This window comes from Pipistrellus kuhlii, unplaced genomic scaffold, assembly GCF_014108245.1.
Source record: "Pipistrellus kuhlii isolate mPipKuh1 unplaced genomic scaffold, mPipKuh1.p scaffold_m20_p_58, whole genome shotgun sequence".
NCBI lineage: Eukaryota > Metazoa > Chordata > Mammalia > Chiroptera > Vespertilionidae > Pipistrellus > Pipistrellus kuhlii.
Genome location: NW_023425560.1, coordinates 1,580,956 through 1,591,581, shown reverse-complemented (window position 1 = coordinate 1,591,581; position 10,626 = coordinate 1,580,956). Strand labels below are relative to the sequence as shown.

The 10,626-nt window shown below is 70.6% G+C and overlaps 1 protein-coding gene across 1 annotated transcript in view; it reads left to right on the top strand.

Annotated features, from left to right (window-relative positions):
• Positions 1-9,002, top strand: part of CPZ (carboxypeptidase Z) — a 20,619-nt gene extending 11,617 nt beyond the window's left edge. The window contains exons 6-11 of the mRNA XM_045573980.1: positions 303-464; positions 735-893; positions 3,168-3,303; positions 4,614-4,753; positions 7,626-7,725; positions 8,533-9,002. Coding sequence (XP_045429936.1) covers positions 303-464; positions 735-893; positions 3,168-3,303; positions 4,614-4,753; positions 7,626-7,725; positions 8,533-8,891 — 1,056 coding nt within the window. The 3' untranslated portion in view covers positions 8,892-9,002. The remainder of the gene's footprint in view (positions 1-302; positions 465-734; positions 894-3,167; positions 3,304-4,613; positions 4,754-7,625; positions 7,726-8,532) is intronic.
• The last annotated feature ends 1,624 nt before the right edge of the window (positions 9,003-10,626 follow it).

The following is a 10,626-nucleotide window of genomic DNA, read 5'->3' as shown; positions in this document are numbered from 1 at the left end:
AGACATGCTCCCAAGTCCATCAGGTAAACCAGAGAAGCCACAGCGCCTCCAAAGGAGCAGGGCGGGTGCTGGCCATAGCCAGGGGGTCTGTGTTTGGGGTGGTCTGTGTCAGGGTGTCCTGTGGTTTGGGGGGTCTGTGTTTGGGGTGGCCTGTGTTTGAGGGGGCCTGTATTTAGGGGGGCCTGTGGTTTGGGGGGGCTGTGTTTGGGGGGCCTGTATTCAGGGGGGCCTGTATTTAGGGGGGCCTGTGGTTTGGGGGCCTGTGTTTGGGGGGCCTGCATTCAGGGGGGCCTGTGTTCCAGGGTGCTGGCTACAACGGATGGACGAGCGGAAGGCAGAACGCACAGAACCTGGACCTGAACCGCAACTTCCCGGACCTCACCTCCGAGTTCTACCGCCTGGTGTCCGCCCGCGGCACGCGCACCGACCACCTGGCCATCCCGCCGCACTACTGGTGGGGGAAGGTAGGGGCCGCCCGCCGGCCAGGTGACACCCGGGGGCGGGGCTCAGTGACCCAGGACCTCAGGGCGGTGCCTGCCAGACAGGGGGCCTGGGGGGGACAGCCTGGCCCTGGGGGTCAGCTCCTCGCTGGGCCTGCGTGGGGAGCACAGAGCGGGCGGGTACAGGGCGGGTGCAGGGCAGGCGCAGGGCAGGCGCAGGGCAGGCCGGGGGCTGCTTGGAGGGGTGGCCGCCCCATGCGGGCAGCAGAGTGTCTTGTCTGAGCCCCCCCACAGGTGGCCCCCGAGACGAAGGCCGTCATGAAGTGGATGCGGACCGCGCCCTTCGTGCTCTCGGCCAGCCTGCACGGGGGCGACCTGGTGGTGTCCTACCCCTTCGACTTCTCCCGGCCCCCCCACGAGGAGAAGATGTTCTCCCCCACGCCCGACGAGAAGGTGCGGGGGCCGGGCGGGGGGGCGCGCGGGGGGGGGGGGGCGCAGGGGGAGCTGTGCGGGGGGGCGCAGGGGGAGCTGCGCCGGGGGCGCAGGGGGAGCTGCGCGGGGGGCGCAGGGGGAGCTGTGCGGGGCGCGGGGCGGGTGGGCGCGCGGGGGGCGCAGGGGGAGCTGTGCGGGGGGCGCAGGGGGAGCTGTGCGGGGCGCCGGGCGGGTGGGCGCGCGGGGGGCGCAAGGGGAGCTGCGCGGGGGGCGCAGGGGGAGCTGCGCGGGGGGCGCAGGGGGAGCTGTGCGGGGGGCGCAGGGGGAGCTGTGCGGGGCGCCGGGCGGGTGGGCGCGCGGGGGGCGCAGGGGGAGCTGTGCCGGGGACGCAGGGGGAGCTGTGCGGGGCGCCGGGCGGGTGGGCGCACGGGGGGCGCAGGGGGAGCTGCGCCGGGGGCGCAGGGGGAGCTGTGCGGGGGGCGCAGGGGGAGCTGTGCGGGGCGCCGGGCGGGTGGGCGCACGGGGGCGCAGGGGGAGCTGCGCCGGGGGCGCGGGGGGAGCTGTGCGGGGGACGCAGGGGGAGCTGTGCGGGGGACGCAGGGGGAGCTGTGCGGGGGGCGCAGGGGGAGCTGTGCGGGGGGCGCAGGGGGAGCTGTGCAGGGGGCGCAGGGGGAGCTGTGCGGGGCGCCGGGCGGGTGGGCGCACGGGGGGCGCAGGGGGAGCTGCGCCGGGGGCGCAGGGGGAGCTGTGCGGGGGGCGCAGGGGGAGCTGTGCGGGGCGCCGGGCGGGTGGGCGCGCGGGGGGCGCAGGGAAGCTCTCAGGGCGAGGCCTGGGGGCGGCCAGTGTGGGCTGTTCTGAGCCCAGAGTCCCGGATCCGAGGAGCCTTCCCAGTCCTGCCCCACACCCGCTCCGGGGAGCCTTCCGGCCCAGCGGACACAGCCCCCGCTTTGTCAGTGCCCGGGCCGGAGCCCCTGGTGGGCCCTGTGGCCACTGAACACCCCCCCACACCCCAAGGCCCTGGTGTGTCCTGTCCACGGAGGGCAGTTCCGGCAGCCGCCAGCAGAGGGCAGTGCTGCCACACTCATGACACCGCCTGTGGGCCTTTGGGTGGAAGGATGGGGAGGAATTGGGGCACCAGCATCTCCCGGCCTCTCTGCCCTCACTGGTCCTCCCACAGCGGGTGGGCGGGCCTGTGAGATTGACAGCCCCCCATCCCCCGCCCCCTATCTGGGTGCCTTCCCGGCCTGGCACTGGGCTCACAGGCCGGTCTGGGAAGGGGTGGGAGTGGTCCCTCCCTGTTCGGTGGCTGAACATCTGCGTCGAGGGGGAGGGGCGGGGGAGGCGCTGCCCTCACCCCTGACACCTGCTGCCCACGCGGACCCGCCCCCGGAGCAGCGCCGCCCAGCCCGCAGGGCTGCCAGCTCTGTGCTGTGCCATTAAGTGCCGGGTGGGGGCGGGCTCCTGGGGCCCTGGCCTTGGCTCCCCTGGGCTGTCGGAGCTCAGGGCCAACGCCCGGGGAGCCTGGTCCCTGGGCGGCGGGCGGCCTGGGCTCTGGGCACGGTCTCTCGGCCTCAGAGGTCCCCGGGGCCTTCACCTCCGGAGCCGCAGAGCCAGAACAGAGCGTCCTCCCTCCCGCCAGCATCCGCTCTCAGCCCTGCAGCCCACGGTGGCCTCAGGGAAGCAGGTCCCAGGAGAGGCGCTGGGGGGCAGGGGCGCTGATGAGAGGCTGGCCAGCGTGTCCCAAGTCACCCTCAGACTTCATGGCACCTGTGGGCCAGGGCCAGGGCTCAGGGCAGCGTGCGAGGCCCCCAGGCCGGCCCCATCTCTCCGCCGGCCCCACCTGCTCCCAGGAAGGCCTGCCCACCACCCCCTCGGCCCCGCCCACGCAGGAGGAGCTGGCTCTGCAGGGCCGGGGCAGGGCGGAGGGCGGGCCGGCTGCCTTCCCACGGCCCGGCCGGTCCTCTCACTGACCTGCCTGCCAGGCCTCCTGCGGCCGGAGCGCGAGACTTCCTCCCGGTGCCCGGCCCAGGCCCGCCCACTGCCTGGCGTGCAGGGGCTCCGAGAGGCGGGTGCCTCCACGGTGCCCTGAGCTGGGCCGTCCACCCCCGGGCCTCGCACACGCTGTGCCCCCGGCGAGGACAGCTCCCTGTCTTACTGCGCTGCCGGGGTCCGGGGTCCGTGTGGAGGCCCCTCCGTCTCCGGGCTCCGGGGTCCTACAGAGCACCGCCTCTGGTGGTGTCCTACCCCACCTACCCCAGAGGGCCTTGGGGAACCTCTTCTCGGGCTCCTCTCCAGATGTTCAAGCTGCTGGCCAGAGCCTATGCGGACGCCCACCCCATGATGATGGACAAGTCAGAGAACAGGTGTGGGGGCAACTTCCTGAAGAGGGGCAGCATCATCAACGGGGCCGACTGGTACAGCTTCACCGGAGGTGGGCCCTCGGGCAAGGGCGGGGCGGGGCCTGGGAGAGTGGGCGGGGATGAGGGGGAGGGGCCTAGGAAGGTGGGCGGGGAGGGGGAGGGGCCAGGGAGGGTGGGTGGGGCGAAGGGAATGGCTGAGAGGGGCGGGGTGAAGGGGAGGAGCCTGAGAGGGTGGGCGGGGAAGTGGGAGGGGCCTTGGGTGGGTGAGGTGAAGGGGAGGGGCCTGAGAGGGTGGGCGGGGCTTAGGGAGGGGCTTGGCTGGGGCGAAGCTGGTGCCCTGGCCTCAGCTTTTCTGGAGCCGCACTCCGGTCCCCTGCTGGGGAGACCCCGCTCAGGGGAGGGAGTCCTGGTTGCTGGCGGCAGACCTGGGCCCCGCTGCCTTCCTGGTTGGAGCAGGTCTATCCCATGGCCCGCGGGGGCGCCTGGTGCTGACCTCGGAGGTCAGCAGGCTGCCGATGGGACAGGGTCCCCGGGAGGCGAGTTTGGGGAGCAGCGCAGGCTGGCCGCGCTGTCGGTGCCCGTTTACAGGAATCCACTCACACTCCACAACTCAGCCTGAGCTGGGAGTCTGCACTGTTTGCTTAAGCTGCGGAGGACTGGGCGCAGAGCAATGCGGGGTGCACTCCCCCACACACTGCGCCATGGGGGACCCCGCGGGGCTGGGCCACGGCCTCTGCGCTCTGCCTGCCACCTCTGCTCCGCCCCCACCCTTGCTGCAGGTGCCACTGGCCGATGAGGTGGCAGAGCTGGGGCACATCGCAAGCCTGTCCCCCTCCTGCGTGGGCAGGGCGCTCCCCCTGCTCCCTCCCCCTGCTCCCCACCGCGTGGCCTCCCTCCCCCTGCTCCCCACCGCGTGGCCTCCCTCCTGGCAGAGCAGCCCGGCTCCCCCCCACCCCCAGATTCTGATCTCAGTCAGGACCTTGTCTTTGGGGCCTCCCAGGGGAAGTGTGGGGCGGGGTGGGGGGGGCGTGGGCTGTGTGGCTGCACTGCGGGCTGGGATGCTAAGCCCCTGGCACGGCACTGGCACGGGGCTCCCAGGAGGCCCTGCTCCGGGCACGGGGCTGCCGCCAGGGCCTGGCCTCTGCCAATCTGCTGGCTGTCCGCCGGGAGCGGCGTCCCCTGGATGGAGCTGACAGGCAGGTGGTAGACGTCGCCGTCCCGGGCCCGGCCCCAGGGGCTCGGCCACGTGCCGGTTCTGCCGTGGAGGCCGGTCCCTCCCCCACGTGGGCAGCGCCCCCGCCCGCCCTGTGGGCCGGCGCCCGGCCTCGGCTGCCCGGGACACGGCGCCCACGTGGCGCTCACGGCTGTGCCGCCGCCACAGGCATGTCCGACTTCAACTACCTGCACAGCAACTGCTTCGAGGTGACGGTGGAGCTGGGCTGTGTGAAGTTCCCGCCCGCGGAGGCGCTGTACGGGCTGTGGCAGCACAACAAGGAGCCGCTGCTGCGCTTCGTGGAGATGGTGAGCGGCTGGCTCCACGGGGGCCGGGGCGGGGGGCCGGGGGCCGGGGGCCGGGGGGGCCGGGGGCCGGGGGCCGGGGGCCGGGGGCCGGGGGCCGGGGGCCGGGGGCTGGGGGCCGGGGGCCGGGGCCGGGGGGCCGGGGGCCGGGGGCCGGGGGCTGGGGGGCCGGGGAGCCGGGGCCGGGGGGCCGGGGGCCGGGGGGCCGGGGAGCCGGGGCCGGGGGGCCGGGGGCCGGGGGGCCGGGGCCGGGGGCCAGGGGCCTGGCTCCACCGGGGGCCGGGGGCTGGGGGCCGGGGACTGGGGGCCGGGGGCCGGGGGCTGGGGGCCGGGGGCCGGGGGCTGGGGGCCGGGGACTGGGGGCCGGGGGCCGGGGGCCGGGGGCCAGGGGCCAGGGGCCAGGGGCCTGGGGCTTGGGGCACTGGGGGCCTGGGGCCGGGGGCCGGGGGTCGGGGGGCCAGGGGCCTGGGGGCTGGGGCTGGGTGCAGGTGCAGGGGTTGGGGGCAGGGGTAGGGGTGGCTCCTCTGCCTGGTCCGGACCCACTGACGGGCTCCACACCACGGGTGCAGCCGTGTTTCACCTGTTTGCTAATTAACCGCCCGGTTCATACTGGCCTCCGCCCAGAGGTGTGCCTTTGTGTGTGTGTGTGTGGGGGGGGGGGTAGAGTCCCCGTGTAGAGGGCCAGGAAGGTCCGGTCCCGGGGCCCTATAACCAGGGCCCTATATGGCCCTCGAAGCCCTTAGGTCTGGCCCTGCGAGGCCCTGGGGTGAGCTAGTTACGTGCTGACCACATATGGCGGCTGACGTTAAGTGGTGATGTTGTGTGGCCCTAAAGATGCTCTAAACGCCACCTGGCCCCCCCGGCAGGAAAAGGCTCCCCACCCCCACAGCCAGGCGCTCAGCCTACGGGGCACCGTGAGCTCGGAGGAGCCAGGGGCCTGGGCAGCCCATGGCAAACACCTGACCAGCCCACAGGCCGGGGGCTGCCTGGAGGCGGGCCTGGCCTGTGTCTGAAGGAGCAGGGGAAGGTGACGGGACAAGGAGAGCTGGGGCAGGGCCGGGGTCAGTGAGGGGCCGATGGCTCTGGAAGCAGGGACTGTGGCCCAGGGCCTAGGGCACGCCGCCCTCTGACGAGGGGGAGGGACCTGTCACCATGGGGCTGCGGTCACCCAGGAATAGCTGGGTGGGCCGTGAGTGGGGGCCTGGGGGAGCGTGGCTAAAATAATCCCTCACTTGTCCAGCCAGCGTGGCTCCGTGAGGTCTCGGTTCGATTCCCGGTCAGGGCACAGGCCCGGGTTGCGGGCTCCATCCCCAGTAGAGGCCCAGCGCTCGGCGGCCGTGTGACCGCCGGGAGAGCAGACGGGCCGGGCGTCCACGTCGCCAGCGCTGCCCAGAGCGAGCTCAGGCCCCGGCAGGCGCAGGCGCGGGCAGCGGGCAGCGGGCAGCGGCTCGGGGCAGGGGACGCCGGTCATTAGGCCGAGCTCCTGTTTTACGGCCGGCCTGGCTGCGGGGGCGCCCGCACTCAATCACGGCTGGTTTCATTTTACAGCCGTCTGGGGCAGACGAGCTTATGTAATAAATAACGCGCTGGGCTGGCTCGGAGATGGCCTGGGAAGCAGATGAAGATTTAATAGCCAGCAGAGCCTGCGAGGCCGGGCAGCGCCGGGCGTGGCCGCCCCCGAGGGCGACCCTCAGGAAGGCCGGCAGCCTGAGATAGGCATCAGCCTGTCGGGGCCGTTCGGGCCTCCTGCCCAGTGATCCTGCCCAGGCCCCAGGGGTGGCTCCAGCTGGGGGGGGGGGCTGGGAGGGGAGGGGTGCTCACCACCGCTCCTTCCCTGCCAGAGAGCGCCACATCCCGGCTCCTCCCCCGAGAGCAAGGACCAACAGCCCAGCCAGCGCCAGCTGACCCTGCATGCGGCCCTACTATGTGTCTGGCCGCTGCTGTCGGGCTGCAGGGGGAGGGCAGCCAGTGGCATTCCGTGAGGTTGGGGCTGGGAGAGTGAAGCCCAGGACTGTGGACCCCCGGGGCGGCCCCTGCGGTGGCCAGTCAGGGAGGGCTTCCTGGAGGAGGAGGCCTATGTGCCCTGCCTGGAAGGGGAGAGGAGCTGCCAGGAGAGGGAGCTGAGCGGTGAGGGGCCGGTCTGTGGCCGGGACATACACACACACACACACACACACACACACACACACGTCGGCCTCCTGGGAGACCAGCCTCACGGCGTGGTTTCCTCTCCCACCCCATGGTCCCGGCCAGGAGGGGGTGGTGCCAGCCCGTGGCCCCGTGATTTCAGCGACAGAGCAGGTGCCTTATTGTTCCGGCCACTGTCTTCCCAGGAGACGCGCTGGCAGGAAGGGCGGTTCTGGGAGGGGCCTTGCCCCAGCCTCCTGCCATCCCAGGACGGCCGTGGGCGTGCTCAGGCCTGTGCACAGCGGGAGGCAGGCCCGTGCCCCACCCTGGGCGGTCCGTATTGCTCCCTGCAGCCACGTGGCCCTGCCTTCCAGGTGGCAGGTACTTGCCCAAGGTCACAGACCAGCGCGCCCAAGGTCAGAGGCTGACACCAGCACCCAAATCCCGGCCCGTGTCCTTCCGGTGCCCGCGTGCCTTTAGGAGCGCAGACCCGCCCGGCCCCGGTGATGGCGGGTCAGCCTGGGCAGAGGGCTCTGCCGGGCCGTTCGCAGACCCCGGCCGGGCCGCCTGCCCACAGATGGGCCCAGGTCGCCCTCACTTCTCAGACGCGGACCCCGAGGCCCAGAGAGGGGAGCGGCTGGCTCAAGCGGGCAGCATGAGGGGTGGCCGAGCCCACTGAGACCCCAGGCTCCGGGGAGAGACGGGGCCCGGCTGGGCGGCCACACCCACCCTCCCCTCCGCCCGGCAGGCGCACCGGGGCATCAAAGGGGTGGTGATGGACAAGTTCGGCAAGCCGGTCAAGAACGCCCGCATTTCGGTCAAAGGGATTCGCCATGACATCACCGCAGGTGAGCGCCCGCGTCCTGGCCCCGGCTCCCGGGAGCTCCGGGGCCCCGCACCTCGTGGTTGGCAAACTGTGGCTCTCGAGCCACACCCGGCTCTTTGGCCCCTTGAGCCAGCTCAGGAGTACCCTAATTAAATTAATAGCAATGTACCTTCCTATATGGTTTAAGTTTTAAAAATTTGGCTCTCAGAAGAAATTTCAGTCATTGTCCTATTGCTATTTGGCTCTGTGGACTAATGAGTTTGCTGACCACTGGCCGGGCGGTGAGGGTGCGCCCGCATGCTCTCCGCCGGCTGTGTCTCCTGGACATCCGGCCCGGGGACACGCCCAGGCCCGGCGCTCCCTGCTCCTGGAGAAACGGCTGCGGGAAGCCGCCTCTCACGGCCCACGGGGCGAGGCCTCCAGCCAGGGGCCTGCGCTCCGGTCCCAGAGCTCACGTCCCCCTGACACTGGCCGTCCAGGGTGGGCTCCGTGTCCCGGGTTCCACAGCGGAGTGGGGATCGGTGATGCCCTGGGCCGTGTCACCTGGTCCAGAGGAGGGAGCCAGGGGAACGGTGGGGTGTGGGGACAGAGGCGGGGATGGTCCGGGAAGGCGTCAGAGAGGAGGTGGTGCCTCGGCAGGGTTTTGAGGGATGAATAGGAGCCTGATAGAGGGAGGGGGTGGGAGGAACATCCCAGGTGGTCACCGAGGCCAGGGTAAACGGGGGTCTCTCTGGACTCCAGGCCACCCCCCACGGACCCCCATCCCCACACCCCCCTCAGGGGGCCTCTGAGCCCAGGCCTGAGTCCATCTCCTCCTCTTGGCCGCCAGCCCCGGACGGCGATTACTGGCGGCTGCTGCCCCCGGGGACCCACATCGTCATCGCCCAGGCCCCGGGCTACGCCAAGGTCATCAAGAGGGTCACCATCCCCGCCCGGCTGCGGAGGGCCGGCCGCGTGGACTTCATCCTGCAGCCCCTGGGGACCGGGCCCACGAAGGTCCTGCAGGGGCCTCGGCGGGGCAGGCCCGGGGCCCGGGACCCACTGGGAGGCGCCGGCCCGCACCGGGCGCCCGAGGAGCCGGGCCAGGAGCCACGGCGGAGGCCGCCCGGGGCCGGCGGCAAGCCCTGGTGGTGGTCCTACTTCACGGCGCTGAGCCAGCACAAGCCTCGCTGGCTGCTCAAGTACTAGGCTGCCGGGCCACCGAGCCCGTCATGGCCACGCCCGGAGCCCGGCTCCCGCTCTGGCTCCTGGCCTCCCGTGGAGAGCCTCAGTCACTTCATTAAAGTCTTCTGTCTCCTGACAAGCCTGCCGAGTGAGGCCCCCTGGTGGCCGCTATCAGGGCTGCCATTCCCACGTCTGTGCGTGGTCCCAAGGCAGGGGCCTCTGCTTTACAGAACGAGCCCACGGCACGGCCACGGCCACGGCCACGCCAGGAGGGGGTGGTGCCGGCCGACAGGAGCCGAGGCTGTGCCCTGCCACAGGGGGCTGTGTGTCTGGGAGGGGGGGGAGGTGGGATGCTGGGGGGGGGAGGTCAGGTGCCTGGCTGAGGGCAGGGGGGCAGCAGGTGGCCCCTCAGGGTCAAGGCCTCAAGGGCAGGAGAACGGGCAAGAACCTAGAGCCCCATCGGTCCTTGAGGGTCGTGATGTGCAAGGACCAGGGAGTCCATGGCCAGAGCCCGTCCGAGCAAAGGACCACGGACTCAGGGCAGAGCCCGGGGAGAGGCGGGCCGCGGGGCCGGGCCGAGGAGACGGGGGAGTTATGGGTTCCCGGGAGCCGTGGCTGCAGCCACGGGAGCCGGCCTGGCTGGCAGGAGGGGCCTGCCTGCCTGGGTTGCAGTGGCTGTGAGCGGCTGTTCCAGTTTCATGTCACACCCAGAACGGGGGCCCGGCCTGCCGGCCGGGGAGGGAAAGTGACCTCGAGGGGCTCCCTCCCAGGCGTGAGGAGGAGAGGAGGTGAGCAGCACCCTGAGCAGCACCCCGAGCGCAGCACAGCGAGGGGAGGGCGAGGGAGCCGGCCGGGGAGGCAGAGCGTGCGGGCCTCGAGCAGTAAAATGCTCCCCCAGGCACGGGGAGACCACGGATCGGGGTTTAGGGACAGGCAGTCAGTGTGTGCTCAGGGAAGCGTGTGGGGGGCCAGGGATAAAGAGGGATTGAAAAGGGGGTGCTGCGGGGGTGCTGGGAGAAAGGCGGGGGTTCAGAGGAGGCGGAGCGGAGGGAAAGGAAGACAAGCTGGAGGATTAAAGAGTTTGTGAATCGATGAAGCAATAACTCTGCTACACGCTAATCAGCTTAGCCGCGCGCTCTATGAAGTTACTGAAGAGACAAGAAGGACGGGGTGAGAGCGGGGTTCTGACAGCACCACTGCTCAGAGCCGCTCCGGAGCCGATAGAGCGGCCATCCCGTGGGAGAAATGGAATCACATCATCCACAAACTCAATTTAATAGCGTGTGCACAAAACATTTCTGACCTCACATTAAAATAATATATATTTTTATTGATTTCAGAGGGGAAGGGAGAGAGATAGAAGCACCAATGATGAGAGAATCGCTGATTGGCTGCCTCCTGCCCGCCCCACACTGGGGATGGAGCCCATAACCCGGGCCTGTGCCCTGACCGGGAATCCAACCGTGGCCTCCTGGTTCCCAGGTCGACGCTCAACCCCTGAGCCATGCCAGCCGGGCCATTATGCATTCTTTCCAAGACCCCTTCAGCATTTCTCAAAATCGATAGTGTGCTTAGCTAAAAAACAAAAACAAAAAACCTTAAGAAAAATTTAAAAGGTTGAAATTTTCTCTAGCCATATTCTTGAAAAATTAGAAATAATAAATTAAATTTTAGCTGGGACCGGTTTGGCTCAATGGATAGAGCGTCGGCTTGGGGACTGAAGGGCCCCGGGTTCGATTCCGGTCAAGGGCATGTACTT